The 20,859-nt window shown below is 42.1% G+C and overlaps 2 protein-coding genes across 19 annotated transcripts in view; both read left to right on the top strand.

Moving 5' to 3' along the window:
- Window positions 1–2,272, top strand: part of dtna (dystrobrevin, alpha) — a 40,205-nt gene extending 37,933 nt beyond the window's left edge. For 15 of the 16 annotated variants that reach the window (XM_046359734.1, XM_046359745.1, XM_046359744.1 and 12 more), the window contains 2 exons: window positions 288–417; window positions 689–2,272. In XM_046359734.1, the coding sequence (XP_046215690.1) occupies window positions 288–417; window positions 689–739 (181 nt within the window). In that variant the 3' untranslated portion in view covers window positions 740–2,272. Of the gene's footprint in view, window positions 1–287; window positions 418–536; window positions 576–688 lie in introns of all 16 variants that reach the window. The other variant, XM_046359737.1, reaches the window with a different exon arrangement.
- A 3,876-nt stretch (window positions 2,273–6,148) lies between these two features.
- Window positions 6,149–20,184, top strand: mapre2 (microtubule-associated protein, RP/EB family, member 2). Of its 3 annotated transcripts, none has more exons than XM_046359731.1 (7): window positions 6,149–6,443; window positions 15,844–15,971; window positions 16,565–16,710; window positions 16,973–17,192; window positions 17,706–17,863; window positions 18,309–18,467; window positions 18,764–20,184. In XM_046359731.1, the coding sequence occupies exons 2-7, from the start codon at window positions 15,851–15,853 to the stop codon at window positions 18,842–18,844; spliced, it is 885 nt and encodes a 294-aa protein (XP_046215687.1). In that variant the 5' UTR covers window positions 6,149–6,443; window positions 15,844–15,850; the 3' UTR covers window positions 18,845–20,184. The 3 variants fall into 3 exon arrangements, with proteins under 3 accessions (XP_046215687.1, XP_046215686.1, XP_046215684.1); XM_046359730.1 differs by lacking the exon at window positions 6,149–6,443 and adding an exon at window positions 6,806–6,946; XM_046359728.1 differs by lacking the exon at window positions 6,149–6,443 and adding an exon at window positions 13,825–14,076.
- The last annotated feature ends 675 nt before the right edge of the window (window positions 20,185–20,859 follow it).

Here is a 20,859-nt window from a genome sequence, read left to right as displayed (position 1 = left end):
ACAAATAAAGTTTGATTTGACGCAGTATGCAGTATGTGGATCAGTACTTGACTTGGGCAGAAGCTCACCGGAACTGAGTTCTTGCACCTCATATAGAATATTAGCTCAAAAGTATTGAGGGGTTTCTGCACCTGAATATAAATGGTACCGGCACCCAAAATGAGTACTGGCACCTATTTCAGTCCACGTCAAGCACTGGAGCAGATCTAGGAATCTAGTAATCTATAAAGGCTGCACAATCATATACAGTAGATTTTAGTATGGTAATGTTGGATTTACCTCCATAGTGTTGGTGGCAGGAACACTGGTGGAGTTGAGGAGGAGTGCTATGAGAATGACCTGGTTCAGGTGCTGGAGGATGAGCTGAAGATGGAGGAACTACTAAAACACAGACAGGAGCAAGAGAAAACCCGCATGGTGAGCTATGGTTAAATATATTTAAAATGAGGGGAAATAGTGCATTACAAAACATATTCCTAATATTATTCTTTGAAATCTTCTCTCTTCGTCTTGGCTATGTTCCTGGTGCTATACAGGTGACATTGCAGCAATGACCATGCTGAACCAGTTTTGTGGTTAAGTAGCCTAATTAATTTCTCTGTGGTCTTCTACATCTTCTCACAATTTCTCACTACACTATATGCCAACTCAGATGGGCAGAGTATTTAACTCCCTATCCTCTGAACAGGTAAACAATATGCGAAGCAACAAAAGTAGAAAAACACTGGAAGATGGATGAGAAGAGAAGGCACTGAGAGGCTTATGAGGAGATGATGGTCCGCGAGCATGCATGATCTCCAAGTCAAGCTGAAGAAGAAGTGACAGGAAGGAAGGATCAATGTTATGACACTGCTAAATCCAACAATAGAATACATAGTTATATTATGTAAAGATCTATTTTTAACCCAACAGCATATTTAAGTGAATACTGTGAACCGATATGGAGAGATCACATAACAACAGAGCTGTCTATTATACCACCGGTGCCATAAAATCAAGTAACTTTATTGGGAAGTATTTGTTGATTTTTAATCATATTATGTTTAGGTAAGAGCTGTTGAAGAATTGTGAAAGTATATGTTGTTGGTGTATGGTGGACAAACCAGGCCGTTGTGTTTCAGTGAGATTGCTTTTGAATCCAAATATTAACCTGGTGTATGTGTAAACTGAGGCACAACTGTATAACCTAGAGGTTAGCTATAGTATGTCTGACTGCTATGACCAGGTTGGCCTACCAGTCCAAGGATTTTTAACTACTGGTGTTGTTTGGCTTTTGTATGTGTTCTTTGACCTTTTATCTTTGCTTTTAACCAATTGAAAGAGTGGCTTGTCAGAGAATGTATTTCTTTTGACATATCTCATATTGTGTGCACTGCCTTAGCTGATTAGCCTAGCTCACCTTTGGATGGGGTACAGACAAACGTTCAATGCAACATGTAGCTAACATTGTTTCTGCCACTGTTAAAATGCAAATGTTCATCACCTTCAAGATTACATTGTTTAATTCACCCATAAATATAGTAGTTAAATAGTACTAGCTATATTAGGTAAGAAAGTTGTGGCAGAAGGACAATGTTATTTATGTCTTCTGCATTTTGTGTTTGCCACATTTCATATTTAACTGAATTCCACCTGGTGTATTGCGCCTATAGGTGATACTAAGCGAATGAGACCGTATAGGAAGAACAAGCTGAACTTTTTATAAATCTGATGCTGGAAAGTGATATTGTCTACTGGGGGATTTCGTTAACTAATAGCTATATGTTGATGAAGAGTTATAGTTGAGTTTATTTTATTAATACCTGCTTGAGATTTAAAGATGTGATGACAGACATGAAATTGGAGTAGGAAGTACAATACCTTAAAGAAGAAAAGAATGGAAACATTGTTCATAGCACTTCAGTTTCAAAGGTTTACACTTGCAAGAACGGAGAACATTGTTTGTTTCCCATGTTTCAGAATCCATATCTACTGTCTTACCATAGATTTTGAAGTTGCTTTTTCATTGAAATGTTCTGACCAAATTATTTGCATTTTTCTGCTCACTCACACACAAATCTCTCTCAAACATACACTCAAAGATGCTCACAGTCACACTCTTGATACCTGAGATCTGTGTGTGTAAAATGTTACCCAGGTGCAAAGCCAATTTGAAATCATAAATGTGTGAAATATATGTAGTATGATTTTCGAGCTAGTTCATATCAGTGATTTTGCATGTTGGTGATGATGCATAATAAAGAATTGACACAACATGAGAATGTTGTCTCTATGAGCTCTTTCTTGCTTCTTTTTTCCATCACTTATGAAAGGCACCTGGCACTGCATGGCCTGGAATCAACTGAAACAATGGTGAAATGGAGCACATCAGTTTGGATTCTGGGCTAGCACTATGAATTCCCATAGGCGTGGTTTACTGCTCCACATTTATTATCTGACACTAGTTCACTGCTGACAGCTCACTGCCTCTAATTCATCACATACCATCCCAGCTAGAACAAAAAAAGCAGACAACCATTGCTAGATGAGATCATTGCACTCATACTTTTGTATAACTGCCCACATACAGTAGATCTATCTCTTGGCTTTTATTTTTATTTCACCTTTATTTAACCAGGTAGGCTGGTTGAGAACAAGTTCTCATTTACAACTGCGACCTGGCCAAGATAAAGCATAGCAGTGTGAACAGACAACAACACAGAGTTACACATGGAGTAAACAATAAACAAGTCAATAACACAGTAGGAGAAAAAAAAGTCTATATACATTGTGTGCAAAAGGCATGAGGAGGTAGGCGAATAATTACAATTTAGCAGATTAACACTGGAGTGAAAAATGTCAGATGGTCATGTGCAGGTAGAGATACTGGTGTGCAAAAGAGCAGAAAAGTAAATACATAAAAACAGTATGGGGATGAGGTAGGTAAATTGGGTGGACTATTTACCGATGGACTATGTACAGCTACAGCGATCGGTTAGCTGCTCAGATAGCAGATGTTTAAAGTTGGTGAGGGAGATAAAAGTCTCCAACTTCAGCAATTTTTGCAATTGGTTCCAGTCACAGGCAGCAGAGAACTGGAAGGAAAGGTGGCCAAATTAGGTGATGGCTTTAGGGATGATCAGTGAGATACACCTGCTGGAGCACGTGCTACGGGTGGGTGTTGCCATCGTGACCAGTGAACTGAGATAAGGCGGAGCTATACCTAGCATGGACTTGTAGATGACCTGGAGCCAGTCGGTCTGGCGACGAATATGCAGCGCGGGCCAGCCAACTAGAGCATACAGGTCGCAGTGGTGGGTGGTAAAAGGTGCTTTAGTAACAAAATGTATGGCACTGTGATAGACTGCATCCAGTTTGCTGAGTAGAGTATTGGAAGCTATTTTGTAGATGACATCGCCGAAGTCGAGGATCTGTAGGATAGTCAGTTTTACTAGGGTAAGTTTGGCAGCGTGAGTGAAGGAGGCTTTGCTGCAAAATAGAAAGTCGACTCTAGATTTGATTTTAGATTGGAGATGTTTGATATGAGTCTGGAAGGAGAGTTTACAGTCTAGCCAGACACCTAGGTACTTATAGATGACCACATATTCTAGGTCGGAACCATCCAGGGTGGTGATGCTAGTCGGGCGTGCGGGTGCAGGCAGCGAACGGTTGAAAAGCATGCATTTAGTTTTACTAGCGTTTAAGAGCAGTTGGAGGCCACGGAAGGAGTGTTGTATGGCATTGAAGCTCGTTTGGAGGTTAGATAGCACAGAGTCCAAGGAAGGGCCAGAAGTATACAGAATGGTGTCGTCTGCGTAGAGGTGGATCAGGGAATCGCCCGCAGCAAGAACAACATCATAGATATATACAGAGAAAAGAGTCGGCCCGAGAATTGAACCCTGTGGCACCCCCATAGAGACTGCCAGAGGACTGGACAACATGCCCTCCGATTTCACACACTGAACTCTGTCTGCAAAGTAGTTGGTGAACCAGGCAAGGCAGTCATTAGAAAAACTGAGGCTACTGAGTCTGCCGATAAGAATATGGTGATTGACAGAGTTGAAAGCATTGGCCAGGTCGATGAAGACGGCTGCACAGTACTGCCTTTTATCGATGGCGGTTATGATATCGTTTAGTACCTTGAGCGTGGCTGAGGTGCACCCGTGACTGGCTCGGAAACAGTAAGCTATTGTCAGTAAGATAGGATCCCTGTCAAATAGGGAATTATGTCAACTTGAAGACTAAGAATTAAAAACAGTCTAGAAAAAAATGCAGGCATCAGCTGGTATTGAACATCTGAAAGTCTGTCAAATAATCCCTTGGGCCAAAGAAAAGGCCTTTGACTAATCACTTCAGCCAAGGTCATCTTGCTAATGCTAATGTTTTTCATGCATTCTTGCTCCTGATTTTTGAAACGGATACCATCGTCTCATTGATTTGCCAGCTCTGTCCTCTGTGTCTGCTCCCCTGCTCTTGCTTGACATGCCACTCCATCATCTGTCTTCCTCCTCTCTACGTAGGACTTGATTGACTGCCCCCTGCAGAGGAAGAAGTATCTCAGCACCCAGAACCAAATAATGTCTGCAACACAACAATTAGCTGTGTTTCTTTCCTACAAGCAGTGGTTCAACCAGCCTTTGGGTCCAAGACAAATTATTCCTCTTGTCATTCACTTTTATAGTTTTTTTTGAGTGCCTGCACAGACATTGTTACACACGCTGTGATGATATATACCTGAGAACCTTAATGGCCCGTTTCCTGGACACATATTAAGCCTAAATGCATTCTTAATGGAGATTATCCATTGAGTTTAATCTGTGTCTGGGAAACAGGCACCAAGAGCAGTTGTTCCCCCCCTTCTAAAACCAAAGTTGCACCCCTGACCCAGAGTATACACTTTTGCAAATGGCAAACTATGATTGACCAATATCTGATAGATTTTCTGTGACAATTTATATAATTTCTGTGTGCTAAGAGAAATGCCAAGGGAAATATTGTTTTTATGATAGGGTAACCGATGTGAAATGGCTAGCTAGTTAGCGGTGGTGTGCGCTAATAGCGTTTCAATCGGTGACGTCCTCGCTCTGAGACCTAGAAGTAGTGGTTCCCCTTGCTATGCAAGTGCCGCTGCTTTTATGGAGCGATGGGGAACGATGCTTCGTGGGTGTCAGTTGTCTATGTGTGCAGAGGGTCCCTGGTTCAAGCCCGGGTAGGAGCAAGGATTAAAGTTAAACTGTTACAATTAGAAAAGTCTATATGGTATTCCTAGCCTCACAAGATACGTTTAAACAAACACATGGAATTTGTTTGGATTTAGAGCTTAATTTAGCAAATGTGGAAACTATTTATACTGTACTTATCATATCCAACTTGGAATAGGAATCTTGAAGGTTAAACCCTTCATTTGAAGTACAAGATGCATAGTTGCGTAATTTAAAATAAATATAAAATATAAAACATGAAGCATTAAGAAATTAAATAACATATGGCATTATCTTTAAAAATTGTGTTATTGTATGATAATAAAATAAATGCGCGCATGCATTATTTATCATGTACAAAACAAGGAGAGAGGGAGAGGCACTTTGAGCGCTTAGGTTACTTCGATGCCCACATACAGCTGTCCTCAATGAGCAACGCATCAAGTTATGACAGGTCGAAATCACTCCAGATCAAACCCATCAACTTCAGCAACGCTTGTCGAAGAAAATATGTGTCGGTTGTCCACGTCATCAGCTTCTACAATCGGTAGATTCGATTATGCTGAGCCGCGTGACACCGATCTATGGCCCATGACGTGACCGGGCAAAATCGGTGAGTGAGTAGCACCATTCTCAAATCGAACAGTAATCTGTGAGGCTGTGCTGCTGGGTCATGTTGTCTACAAGGCAGCTTGGTGCATTGTCCAGAAACATACAGCATCTCTTTTCCATAAAATATAGGCCTTTGCTATGTTTGAATTTTCAAACTGGTTTTCATTGGGAAGGCAGATAAAGTGTTTGTATCAAAATCAATTACTTTTGCATGTGAATCCCACTCATTACTCCCAGTGCTTAATTAAATTGCTTTGCTTTGAGACGACTTCACCCAGTCCGTTTTTGTTCAAAAGAACTGGGAACTCGGAAATCTCCGACTTCCGACTTCAGTACGTTCAGACAACTGGGAACTCGAGAAAAAACTCTTGACTGGGAAAAATAGTTTTGAAAACGGTCATCCAACTTGAAATTCCAAGTCGGAAAATCTAGCATATTTTTTTTTAGAGCTCCAACTTTATGGCCTGAAGATAACTGACATCATGATTTTACCTAATTTTTCCACGACTTCCGATCAACTTTCACCCGTTGCAAAACACTCCAACACGGGAACCCGGGTCGGATTAATCGTATCCCTTCATTGAATGGAAAGAGGTGGTGAAATACACCAGTTTTTTTTAAGACGGAGTAACCTGGGACCTGAGTTCACTGGTGAGTCAAAGATCTACGGTTGCAATGTGTGATAAAAAATATATATTCATAATAATAAACGTGTGGGATATGTTTCAGGACATGTATGGGCCGTACACTTCAGTGTTATGTTTTTGAATTATACTCGATGTAATGTGGTAAATATCTTGGCCACTAGTTTCTGTAAAAGTGAGTTTGTAATTATTGCTAACTGGTTAGCTAGTCCAGTGTACAGTACACTAGCAAAGATGGTGGATAAATGAAGATGTCCCACTCTGGCCGTTTACCGTAGAAAAAAATGGGTCAGTTCCGGTCATCTTAACGGGGCACCAATGCATTAAAGCAGCTAAGGTCTGGTCTGATAGTTAATTGACAGTATATGAACCAGAAAGAATTAGGCAGTTGGATGTCTCGCTTCCTCTTCCGCCTATGGTGCTAGCTACCGAAGCCGATGTTGACTAGTTATGCCTTGATTAACTAGCTAGCATGCTAACTGTTTGGTTTGACAGCTGGCCAACTAGCAAGTAAGTTTCAGTTACGACTCCACTTTCACTTTGGTCTGTGTGTCGTTTTCACAATTGACACTTATGCACATTTAAACCACAGTGCGCGGGACAGGGGACTGCACGTTTGTAGCCAAAACTCTCTTGCTAAAGTTGCAATAATATCAAACTTGGATATCGAAAAACAAGCAAAAGCTTGTAAAAAATGACAAACTATTATGTTCATTGCAAGTCTCAGCCACCAGAGATATATCCTAATTGTACTGTTGTTCGGGTTCAACACATTTAACAATGACACCACAATGGCACGGTGCTAATCAGTGTTGCAATTCAGCTGCAGCCAGCAAGTTGGCCGAGACAGCTGATGCCGCACAGCAGCTGCTAAAAAATGCACGTTGAGATCTGAAATTCTCAGGTCAACTTGGCATTTTTGCCTTATGGCATGATTTCTGCAGTCATTATGGAACACCTATGTGGCAAATCATAATAATTCCATGCAATCTCTTTGGACATTATTTTATTAATCATGTGTGCACTGACTGAATAGTCCACCGTGTTCTAGTTTACCAAAAATAAGCAGTGTGTGCACTGTCAGAAGATTACAATTTAGGCTGGCTTCTATTTAATTCCAATTGTATATATAAAAACAAAACAAGTTTCAATTCGTTGTTCAGAGATGATCAAAAGATCCATTCTTTATTCACACACTGAGGTATGTCAATTATGCATAGGGTTGCAAAAGGGAGGGTATATTACTGGAAACTTTAGAAGTGTATGAGTAAACTAAAGTAGACTACATGTCCAAAGGTATGTGGACACCAGCTCATCGAACATCTCATTCCAAAATCATGGGCATTAATATGGACTTGGTCCCCTCTTTTCTGTTATAACAGCCTTCACTCTTCTGGGAAGGCTTTCCACTAGATGTTGGAACATTGCTGCGGGGCCTTGCTTCCATTCAGCCACGAGCATTAGTGAGGTCGGGCACAGATGTTTGGCGCTTATGCCTGGCTCGCAGTCGGCGTTCCATTTCATCCCAAAGGTGTTCGATAGGGTTGAGGTCAGGGCTCTGTGCAGGCCAGTCAAGTTCTTCCACACCGATCTCGACAAACCATTCTGTATGGACCTCGCTTTGTGCATGGGGGCATGCTGAAATAGGAAAAGGCCTTTACCAAACTGTTGCCACAAAGTTGGAAGCACAGCATCATCTAGAATGCCATTGTATGCTGTAGCGTTAAGATGTCCCTTCACTGGAACTAAGGGGCCTAGCCCGAACCATGATAACAGCTCCAGACCATTATTCCTCCTCTACCAAACTTGACAGTTTTCGCTATGCATTCAGGCAGGTAGCATTCGCCAAACCCAGATTAGTCAGTCGGAATCCCAGATGGTGAAGCGTGATTCATCACTCGAAAGAACGCTTTTCCACTGCTCCAGAGTTCAATGGTGATGAGCTTTACACCACTCCAGCCAACGCTTGGCTTTGCACATGGTGATCTTAGGCTTATGTGTGGCTGCTCGGCCATGGAAACCCATTTCATGAAGCTTCCGACAAACATTTATTGTGCTGACGCTGCTTCCAGAGGCAGTTTGGAACTCTGTAGTGAGTGTTGCAACTGATGACAGGTGTTTTTTACACACTACGTGCTTCAGCACTTCTGTAAGCTTGTGTGGCCTACCACTTTGCAGCTGAGCCTTTTTTGCTCCTAGATGTTTCCATTTCACAATAACAACACTTATAGTTGACCTGGTTAGCTCTAGCAAGACAGACATTTGATTTACTGACTTGTTGGAAAGGTGGCATCCCATGACGGTGTCACGTTGAAAGTCACTGAGCTCTTCAGTAAGGCAATTCTACTACCAATGTTTGTCTATGGAGACTGCATGGCGGTGTCCTCGATTTTATATACCTGTCAGCAACGGGTGTGGCTGAAATAGCTGAATTCACTCATTTGAAGGGGTGTTTACATACCTTTGTATATACACTGCTCAAAAAAAATAAAGGGAACACTTAAACAACACAATGTAACTCCAAGTCAATCACACTTCTCTGAAATCAAACTGCCCACTTAGGAAGCAACACTGATTGACAATACATTTCACATGCTGTTGTGTAAATGGAATAGACAACAGGTGGAAATTATAGGCAATTAGCAAGACACCCCCAATAAAGGAGTGGTTCTGCAGGTGGTGACCACAAACCACTTCTCAGTTAATATGCTTCCTGGCTGATGTTTTGGTCACTTTTGAATGCTGGCGGTGCTTTCACTCTAGTGATAGCATGAGGCGGAGTCTGCAACCCACACAAGTGGCTCAGGTAGTGCAGCTCATCCAGGATGGGACATCAATGCGAGCTGTGGCAAGAAGGTTTGCTGTGTCTGTCAGCGTAGTGTCTAGAACATGGAGGTGCTACCAGGAGACAGGCCAGTACATCAGGAGACGTGGAGGAGTTTGTAGGAGGGCAACAACCCATCAGCAGGACCGCTACCTCCGCCTTTGTGCAAGGAGGAGCAGGAGGAGCATGCCAGAGCCCTGCAAAATGACCTCCAGCAGGCCACAAATGTGCATGTGTCTGCTCAAACGATCAGAAACAGACTCCATGAGGGTGGCGTGAGGGCCCAACGTCCACAGGTGGGGGTTGTGCTTACAGCCCAACACCGTGCAGGACGTTTGACATTTGCCAGAGAACACCAAGATTGGCAAATTCGCCACTGGCACCCTGTGCTCTTCACAGATGAAAGCAGGTTCACACTGAGCACATGTGACAGACGTGACAGAGTCTGGAGACGCAGTGGAGAATGTTCTGCTGCCTGCAACATCCTCCAGCATGACTGGTTTGGCGGTGGGTCACTCATGGTGTGGGGTGGCACTTCTTTGGGGGGCCGCACAGCCCTCCATGTGCTCGCCAGAGGTAGCCTGACTGCCATTAGGTACCGAGATGAGATCCTCAGACCCCTTGTGAGACCATATGCTGGTGCGGTTGGCCCTGGGTTCCTCCTAATGCAAGACAGATTGCCATATATTATCTGTTAATTACCTAAATTCCCATAGATTCCGGTAATTTTAGTAAATTGCTGGTAGTTTTGCAACCCTAACTCTGCATGACAATAATCATTGGAATGGTTGGAATGTCTAACCCTGGGAGAATCTGTCGGGTTTCACAGGAATCAGTCAACTGGCAACCAGAGGTTACTGGCATCACTTTATCAGGTGCAACCTACAACTATTGTGTCCTTGAGCAAGGCAGGTCTTTACGCACCCTGCCTAACCAGGTGCTGCCCTACAGCTGACCCTTTACTGCTCCCAGCCTGCCATGTGGCGTGTCAGTGGGACCAGTGTGGCCCGCTATGTACAGTACATTCAGAAAGTATTCAGACCCCTTTAAATTGTTTTTTCACCTCATCAATCTACACACAATACCCCATAATGACAATGCAAAAACAGGTTTTTAGACATTTTTGCAAATTTATTAGAAATAAAAGACTGAAATATCACATTTACATAAGTATTCAGACACTTTACTCAGTACTTTGCTGAAGCACTTTTGGCAGCGATTACAGCCTCGAGTCATCTTGGGTATGACGTTACAAGCTTGGCACACCTGTAATTGGGGAGTTTCTCCCATTCTTCTCTGCAGATCCTCTCAAGCTCTGTCAGGTTGGATGGTGAGTGTCGCTGCACAGCTATTTTCAGGTCTCACGAGAGATTAGCTCGGGTTCAAGTTCGGGTTCTGACTGGGCCACTCAAGGACATTCAGAGACTTGTCCCAAAGCCACTTCTGTGTTGTCTTGGCTGTGTGCTTATGGTTGTTGTCCTGTTAGAAGGTGAACCTTCACCCCAGTCTGAGGTCCTGAGTGCTCTGGAGCAGCTTTTTATGAAGGATCTCTCTGTACTTTGCTCCATTCATTTTTGCCTCAATCCTGACTAGTCTCTCAGTCCCTGCCGCTGAAAAAAATCCCCACAGCATGATGCTGCCACCACCATGCTTCACCGTAGGGATGGTGCCAGGTTTCCTCCAGAAGTGGCCAAAGAGTTAAATCTTGGTTTCATCAGACCAGAGAATCCTGTTTCTCATGGTCTGAGAGGCCCTTAAGTGCCTTTTGGCAAACTCCAATTGGGCTGTCATGTGCCTTTTAATGAGGAGTGGCTTCTGTCTAGCCACTCTACCACAAAGACCTGATTGGTGGAGTGCTGCAAAGATGGTTGTCCTTCTGGAAGGTTCTCCCATCTCCACAGAGGAACTTTGGAGCTCTGTCAGAGGGACCATCGGGTTCTTGGTCACCTTTAAACTAGGAAAACAGACTCTTAATCTTAGATTTGGGACCACACAGCCACTCCACTGAATAGCAGGCTAATGATTGCTTTGCAATGCTTGCAGTTAGCCACTAAATCCTTCCAAACCACTCTTTGTTGAATTTGCGATTTCCTACTTGTGTAATGTTTATGTCCAATGGCCCAGGAGCAACTTAACATTTTATCTATAATTTCTCTTCATATGACAAGGATTAAAAAGGATTTGCCAGTAGATTGTCGACTTGATTCATGATGATGTCTGCTAGCTAAGATTTTAAGTGTGATGTTGACATGATCAGTCCAATCAAAGCTACTGTAGATATAACGTTATTTGACGTCATTCTATCTGTGGCCAATGACCTTGAGCCTTCTTGGATGGGCACTTCTAATGTAACTCTATGGTAGCACTCAAGGGGCTTGAATTTTTTAACTCTACCCATAGTGTCCCCATTAGTGACAGAACACTGAGCCAATCAAGCTGTAACGCTCCGTATTTTACGATGGCTTGCCCCACCACACAAAGCACTGAGCTAGGCTGAAACACCTGCATTTTGGAGCCACCAACAGCGTCATTGCATTTTGGTACACCAGAATCACATTAATTTCCAATGAAACGCTGCGCTTGCCTAGTGGTGCAAAGGTTGGATTTATCGAACGTATGCGTCAAACTGTATGCGTAGACGGCTTGACAGAAATGGTAGCAGAAGGTGAATGTTGAACTTTTGTTGCATACATATTCAGATGATGCTGTGATCGAAGCGTTACTCAAGAAAAACAAAAAATAGACCATGTTTGTATGCGGCTTTATTAACTTAATGATATATTTTTACATTGTTTGCTATATGATATGTGACACGTATTAATGCCAAAATAACATGCAAAACAGTCAAGCCTAAAACAAATATGATTTTGTATTTTTTTAATGTGGGGCTCAAAACCGGTAAATGACAAGTCGCCACTGAGCACAATAGATGCATAATCTTATAATTTAGTCCTGTCATTTTAAATATCTACAAGTAGACCAGCTATTGAAGCAGAGACACAAAATAAAGAAAGCATTTTAGCGTATGAGTGAGAAAGTGGCCATATACCCCACGCTCCTCTCAATTTACATCAACAACATAGCTCTGGCAGTAGGAAGCTCTCTCATCCATTTATATGCAGATGATACAGTATTATACTCAACTGGCCCCTCCCTGGATTTTGTGTTAAACACTCTACAACAAAGCGTTCTTAATGTCCAAAAAGCTTTCTCTGCCCTTAACCTTGTTCTGAACACTTCAAAAACAAAGGTCATGTGGTTTGGTAAAAAGAATGCCCCTCTCCCCACGAGTGATTACTACCTCTGATGGTTTTAGAGCTTGAGGTCTAAAGTTTGAGTGTTTGGCTAGACGGTACACTGTTCTTCTCTCAGCACATATCAAAGTTGAAGGCTAAAGATTTTTTAAAGATGTTTTAAATGTAAGCTTTATTAAACTAGGCAAGTCATTTAAGAACAAATTATTATTTACAATGACGGCCTACCGGGGAACCGTGGATTAACTGCCTTGTTCAGGGGCAGAACAACAGATTATCTCGGGGTCAGCTCGGGGATTCGACCCAGCAACCTTTTGGTTATTGGCCCAACGCTCTATCCACTAGGCTACCTACCACCCCTTAAATTAAATCTAGAATTGGTTTCCTCTATCGTAATCGCTCCTCTTTCACCCCAGATGCCAAACTAACCCTGATTCAGATGACCATCCTACCTGCTAGATTACGGAGACGTAATTTATAGACCGACAGACGTAATTTATAGATCTACAGGTAAGAGTGCTCTTGAGCGGCTAGGTGTTCTTTACCATTCGGCCATCAGATTTGCCACCATTGCTCCTTATCACTGCACTCTACTCCTCTGTAAACTGGTAATCTCTGTATACACTTCGCAAGACCCACTGGTTGATGCTCATTTATAAAACCCTCTTAGGCCTCACCCCCTCCCCTATCTGACATATCTACTGCAGCCCTCATCCTCCACATACAACACCCATTCTGCCAGTCACATTCTGTTAGAAGTCCCCAAAGCACACACATCCCTGGGTTGCTCCTCTTTTCAGTTCACTGCAGCTAGCGACTGGAACGAGCTGCAACAAACACTCAAATTCAAAGACTTATTCAATGACACTCTTACTGACAGTTGTGGTTGCTTTGCGTGATGTATTGTTGTCTCTTCCTTGCCCTTTGTGCCGCTGTCTGTGCCCAATCATGTTTTACCATGTTTTGTTCTGCAGCCATATTGTGTTGCTACCATGTTGTTGTTGCTACCATGCTATGTTGTCGTCTTAGGCCTCTCTCTATGTCGTGTTTTGTCCTATATTTTTATTTAATTTATGTATATTTTTAATCCCAGCCCCCCTCCCGCATGAAGCCTTTTGGTAGGCCGTCATTGTAAATAAGAATTTGTTCTTAACTGACTTGCCTAGTTAAATAAAGGTTTATATATATATATATGTATGTGTGTATATATGTATGTATGCTATGTCCCTTCGTTTTCTATTCGTGGAATTCTCCGTCCACTGTCCAAGAAGCGCGCCCCCATCACCAGTCACGTGGTTGGTTAGGGTGCACCTACGTCACCAGAGTCAGATTTGTGAAGAATAAGCAGACAGGAGAACGAGCCCGAGGTGCGGCACTTTATATCGCATCGTCCTTTCATAGAGAGAGAACAGGTAATCTGTTCAATATTTTAGAGACCCAATGCCTGGGCCCACCCAAGCACTGTCCCCAAATGGAGAGAATAACAACGACATCATCCCAACGGACGGATCCAACTGCATTCCTTACAGAAAAAATACAGTGCGAGGAGAGCGCGCCTACAGGTAAATCAGTGCAAATGCCGCATTCGGCGTGGCTTCACAGCAAGGCTTTGAGCAATAATAAGGTTGCTGCAAAACTCTGAACATTTGTTTCAGGAGCATTGGATATTTCCACGCCATCCGCTCGCTCCTTTTTCAATTCTGTTACAATGTATCAGCTCGTGCATAACGTTGGATGTATTTCCTTCTTGGCCATGGCGTAAATTGTCTTGAGGAGGCCCATGCAAGTTCACAATAATGCCAAAGCGAAATCGGTGACATTTAAACATAAAATAACACACATTGTCTGGCCAGTTGGAAAAGGGACCGCTGTGGGGAAAAACTAGCAAGTTTGCTTGCTTCATTGTCAAATACAGTCACTGTCTTGACTGTTATGATAGCACTAGCTGCTAGAATATTCTTGTTGGCCCCACGCTACCCAATCGTGTGTTCTGGGAAAAGGGGCACCTTTATAAAAAAATATATAAACTCGTTTGTTTGGGTCAAGTAGAGCCAATGAGCTAACAAAGCTAGCAGTACATCCGCTTTGTTGACACGAGAACGGCTGTCCGATTTTCTGTCTCAGTGCGCAATCAATGGAAGAGGATAGTTGGAAAACGGAACTCCAGTTCTTGTCAGCTTTTGCCATTCATGTTTAGGGTTTAGCTGTTAGGATGTTGACTATGCGCTTGATGTAATTGTAGACTAACGTTAGCTGTTACCATATTTTTATTAAATGGAAATGCTTTGTCCGTCGCATTATAGCCAGCCCTCCGTATCAGTGACAAACGATTTAAACTCATTAGCTGAATGTTTGCATTTGGAATGGTGGAGCGATAGATAGTGGTAACGTTAGACATTTGGCTCATATGTCCTAAGCACCAGGCCCGTTATTTTCTTCGGGTACCCATTTGCGAATATGATATGTTGCAACAGCAATTCAGGTCTTACATTTTGACATTATATGCTCCAGCCTGCCTCATCATTAGAATGAAAATATTCCAAATACCAAAGCTGTGAAACACGTAATTTATTTGCTGTACTTTACAAGGCGTTTGCATAATGTAGGCTACACTTAAAGACCATTTTTGCATTTACTGTGAAGGGTGGTCAACAGTTTCAAACATTTGTTTGCAAGTCATCACTTTCATGTCACTTTGCTCTGATGTTTCTGAAGATAACATCTCAACTCTTCATTATGAAAATGACAGTTTAAAAAAAAATCTCATCCAATCTGCACCTCATCCCATATAGAGTTTGTGCTACACCCACACTCAAACTCTTTCTGAGTGTGTTTACAAGAGTCTGTATACATTTCAGTTAAATTGGGCATACCGATATTATAACCGCATTACTAACATGTTATTACATTACTGGACCTAACATGGGATATGCATGGAGATAAATTGTAATAGATGTTAAGCAATTTGACAGTGGAAATTGGTTGGAATGAAAATCAGCATACACACTGATCTCACATAATTTGATTTGAGACCAGTGTGTCTTTATTTCGTTACTAGTAGCTCTGGTTATAGGCCTAGGTTTACTGGCTTGCTGTCGAGTTTCCCCTTGATGGTTTGTATTGTTGTTCTTCTTTACATTTACATGTAATGTTAGTAGTTGAAAATTATATGGTGGCTTTTATCCGTTGGTCAACAATTGTGTGTAGAGAACATATTGGCTAACCATTCTGTAAAAGAGATTACAAAAAAAATCCTCATTTTGAGATGGTAATGTTTTGGAGAAAATGAATTGTAACTAACTGCTTCATGCCTTTTCTATCTTTTGCAGTTGGGGAATGGCGGTCAATGTATATTCTACCTCAATAACCCAGGAGACTATGAGCAGGCATGACATCACTGCCTGGGTTAACGATCTTCTCGGTCTGAACTACACTAAAGTGGAGCAGCTCTCCTCAGGTAAGAATAATTACCCTGTTAACCTTGCTGTAAACTGTTCTTCCTTCCAGACCCAAGGACCTCATTATGGGCTCAGGATATAGGCCTAGCATAGAAAGGGAGAGTGATGCGGTATTGGAAGGGAAAGATATGTCCATGCTTTTCCTCTGTTCCACACCAAGCTTCTGCCAATGACCTAGTAATGGGTATAGTAATTTGTATAGTCAAAGAAACCTGGTGTAAACCTAACCCTGCTCCTAACCTATCCTTGCTCTGACAGATAAGATGGACAGTGCTATTAATACAACTAGTTTGCGCACTTGCTGTGGCTACCATGCCATGGCTGCCCCAAGTAATCCAATCTCTGCTGAACCACACACAGTCCTGTAGCAAGGTGTGCAATAGTAATGGTACTATTTTGAGGTTAAAGCTGCTTGTCACTTCCAGCGCTGTCAAGCCTGTTGTGTCTGGTCTGCCGTAGGTAGTGTTGTGCTAGGTTGGCTGAAAAATATAATTTGTTCATTATCATTAGTTTCAAACCTGTATCAGAAGAGAAACAATTTGTAGTTTTGTGTCACATCTTCTGACGTGGTTTTGTTTTCATTCACTTGTAGGAGCGGCCTACTGCCAGTTCATGGATTTGCTCTTCCCTGGCTGCGTCAGTCTTAAGAAGGTTAAGTTCCAAGCTAAATTTGAGCATGAGTACATTCACAACTTCAAGCTACTGCAGGCCTCCTTCAAGAGAATGAATGTGGACAAGGTGAGAGAATGAGGCTGAGTGAGTAGTGTCCTGACAGGACCTACTGTAGCTACTTATAACAGTTTACCATTAGATAGGGCTTTTCTTTAGTTACTATGGCTAGCCCAGGCTATATTTGATTGAACAAACACATTAACACGCGCTCACTTTGCTCCTAAAAAAATATTTTTAAATGAACGTGTCATATCACGTAAAGTGCAGATTATAAAACAGGTACCCCAATTTTTTTTTCTTGATCATTTCTTTCCACTTCTCTATGCAGATTATTCCTGTGGAAAAGCTGGTGAAAGCTAGATTTCAGGACAACCTTGACTTCATCCAGTGGTTCAAGAGGTTCTTTGACGCCAACTACGACGGTAAAGATTACGACCCACTTCAGGCCAGACAGGGTCAGGATGCCATCCCCCCACCTGACCCCGGTGAGCAGATCTTCAACCTGCCAAAGAAGTCTCAACACCACGCAGCCAGCTCCCCCACTGCAGGTAAGAAGACCAGCCGTCTGAAGGGTATAATACAAAGCACGATCAATGAGTTAGCCAGTTTACTTGCCTAAATACTCTGAAATAACAGTTTATTTTTTAGAAAGATAAGCTTGAAATGGCTATGGTCAAATTGACTTGACAACAAAAAACAAAGTGTAGCTTTCTTAATAAACCAGAAAATGTGTAGTTCATTCTGGTAAGTTAGCTGGCCAGGAGTTTTGAAATAGGTGGTACAGATGAGTAAGGTGGGGTGGATGCCTGTAAAGGGGGCTCTGTCCGCCCTTGGACTCAGAGATTTTTGCATTTTTGAACACCTAACTGCCATTTCCTGCAATCTCGAGCCTTAAATGATAACAAATAAAGTAAAAAACATTTTACATAGTGGCGCAGCAAGTTCACAAGGTAGTGCAGCGCCCATCTTATATTATTTTGGAAGAACTCTGTGTTGATTGTAGTATACCCCTCTGTACAGCAGATTAGGAAACTGACTGACTAACCTATATTTGTGTTCAGGAGCCACCAGGGCGAGCGCAACAACGCCGAAACAAAACCCTTGCAGCCCCCATCCGTCCTCCAGACCCTCTTCAGCCAAAAGAATCCCAGTTGCAACGACAACTCCGGCCAAAGGAGAGCGGGAACTGGAAGCACAGGTCACATTGCTCAATGACCAGGTAAAAAGCCACTACTACTGCATCATAACAACTTCATATATATAAGTTACTACAACCATGTCATTACAACTTAATATATCTAAGTTGGACTCACTAGTAAGATTTGTAAGAAAGATGTGTATTATTTTTTGGCAGAACCAAAATGCTAAGTAATTCCAAACTGCCTTGAATGATAATAATAATCCTCCATAATTCTGATTTGACAAGGATTAGATTAACAGAAACATGAAAAGGGTCCGAGAAACAATAAATTGGGGATCAGAGGAGCAGCAGTGTATAACAGCAATAGTTTTATGATGGCGCACGTGACCATTTGGATTTGATTGACAATAGAAAAATCATTAATACTGCAAGAATAGTTTACACACAGACAAATGTTGTTGTTTAAAGTCAAATAGCAAGATATGAAAGGAATATCAATTTGTCTGTCTCGTTTTGTGTGCAGGTGAACACATTAAAACTTGCACTGGAGGGGGTGGAGAAGGAGAGGGATTTTTACTTTGGAAAGCTGCGGGAGGTGGAAGTGCTGGCACAGGAGCAAGGTCAGGAGAGTGCACAGTTCGTGGAGAGGCTAATGGAGATCCTGTACTCTGCAGACGAACAGGTCAATCGGGCTGTTATTGACTCTTCAGTGATTATTCATAGGAGATTCCCGAAGGGGATTGGGTGTGGGATGTTGTTGTGCAACATTTGTTTTAGATTCTAGAATGTTCGTACTGGATTGGGCAGTAAATGTTTTGATACTAGTTCTTTTCTAGGGAGATATTTTCTTTGTAATCACAGGCCTTTGTTTGATAAATTGAGCAATTGATTTAGGTTACCTAATGCTGTTAATTACTTGAAAAGATCTATGGCGGTTGTTGCCCTAACATTTTGCTATGACCGCTTGTGTCCCCTTAGGAAGGTGCAGGAGAGGGGGAGGACGTGGACCCAGGGGTCCATGAAGAAGAGGTTCCTGATGATCAGCAGGATGAGTACTGACTGCCATCCCTCAGTGTCTCCACCACCATGCCCTTTTACTTTTTGAGAACTTTGTTACAGGTATCATTTTTTTGTTTCTTTTTATTACATTTTTTTCCCTAATGGTTTGTTTCTTTTTCGTTCTCTTGAAGACTGAGCACATGAAGCAACCTCGTGAAAAGAAGCACGACCCTCGTTTTTTATTTTTTAGATATCCCTCAGACGTTCTGCATTCTGTGTGTTTTGTTGACTGTCGGTGAAATGCTGTGGCCAGGTTGCTGTTATTACATACCGCCACATGCAGAAAAGCTCAGACCATCACAGAAGTTTCCAAGGCCATTGAAAAAGGGTGAAGAAAGTATGTAATTCAAAATTCTCTATTTGATGAAATTGTAATATGGAGTAGACAGTGTTTTTATTTGACAGCACGTGTTAAGTATGTTGCCAGTCTCGGTCGGTCCCATGATCCATCCATTATGTACGTTGTTTCAAAGTTATTGTTTATTTTAAGACTTGTACATATTAATCATGAGAACGCAATAAGCAAAACCCTGAAGGGCCGGTAGTATCTCCTATTTAACCTTCCTCCATATGTTGCACTGTCATTTGACTCTGGAGTGGACAATCTGTCCATAAATTCTCACAATTCACACAATTACAAATTGAATTGCAAAAACAATATTTATTAAAAACTAAGGAGACTTGATGTTGCCTTTATGCGATGGGAGGCAGTTTAGTCCATGAGAATTATTAATGAAAAGTAGTAGTAAGTTAGTTAGACAAATTATGAGTAGCATGTGACTGTCTTCAGCAATTCAAAGAATTTTGATAATCGATGCGTACTCAAAAATGCCTTATTTGGTGCTACAGTGACAGAAACAAGGTTGATTCATCAGTATGGCTTCATCATAAGGGAAAGGGTTCGTGTAGACTAGTATGATCACAGTAAACATTTTTTTTAAACTTCAAGAGCAACTAGCCACCATTGTAATTCAATGGAAGTCGGGTATATTTCAGATGTTTTCGTATGACTTTTGAACCACAGGTCTTAGGGAAAGTTGTGAGTCAGTTCACTGAGTAATTTGACATACTATATTCCAAGTACGTATATTGTATACCCTTTCTTAATGTTGCATTTATTCTTATTGAACTCAGCAGTGCACCATAATACTTTAGTCGTATGTTGTGTAAATGAAAAGGAATGTAAACATGTACTGTCAATAATTATAAATAGATCATGTTTTTCTTCTGACGTCCCACTCATTATGCATTCCCCAAAATGTGTTGCATGTTTGCATTTTATTTGTGAATAACTTGACCTGCTTTTTACATATTTAATAAAAAACAACTATGTTAAGTGAGCTGTGTTTTGTATTTTTAACTTGCTATTTAAAACTGTTGAGATTTGGATGGATTTGCTGTAATAAAACCTTTCACCTTTTCAGTCAAAGGGAGTGTTTCATTACGTTGTCTTATCCATCAAATAACCAACCTTCACACCTGCTCCCCCTCGCCGGCGCTCAACGTCGCCAGTCTACTCACCACCAGTCCTGGCAACCCATCTATACGCACTCCTGCGTCTCATCAGTCACACCTGGACTTCATTACTCCCTGATTACTTACCCTTTATATAGCACTTGTTATCAGTTACCAGGCAGCATTGGTTGTTTCCCTGTCAGACATCTCTCTACCACAGGTCCAGCCAGCACCCCAGCCCATCCAACAGTCTGCCCAAGTCAGCGATGCCCGTTTGTCCCTCTCAGACAAATATGATGGGTCTCCCTCCAAATGCTGTGACTTCCTACTACAGTGCTCCCTCTATTTCACTCATCATCAGATGGGAGCCCCCACCATGAAGAGGTCTGAGGTTGCCACGGTTATTTCCTCTGGTGACCGGACGGGTGTTGGAGTGGGCTACTGCTGTCTGGGAAAGAGGAGAGGAGGAGCTGTGTTCCTATGAGGGGTTCATGGCTCTGTTCAGGGGGGGTCTTTGACCATCCACTGGAGGGCAGAGGAGCAGGGGGGGTGGGGGGGGG

This window comes from Oncorhynchus gorbuscha, linkage group LG08, assembly GCF_021184085.1.
Source record: "Oncorhynchus gorbuscha isolate QuinsamMale2020 ecotype Even-year linkage group LG08, OgorEven_v1.0, whole genome shotgun sequence".
In the NCBI taxonomy this organism is placed as follows: Eukaryota; Metazoa; Chordata; class Actinopteri; order Salmoniformes; family Salmonidae; genus Oncorhynchus; species Oncorhynchus gorbuscha.
Note: the sequence above shows the minus strand (reverse complement) of the source record. Positions and strands in the feature narration are given on the sequence as shown.

Excerpts from the sequence above, each read along its gene's own strand:
- mapre2 (XM_046359728.1), top strand. The coding sequence starts at position 13,955 with ATGCCTGGGCCCACCCAAGCACTGTCCCCAAATGGAGAGAATAACAAC. Across the intron at positions 16,711-16,972 it reads AGAGAATGAATGTGGACAAG|ATTATTCCTGTGGAAAAGCT; the intron begins GTGAGAGAATGA and ends TTCTCTATGCAG. Across the intron at positions 17,864-18,308 it reads TCACATTGCTCAATGACCAG|GTGAACACATTAAAACTTGC; the intron begins GTAAAAAGCCAC and ends TTTTGTGTGCAG.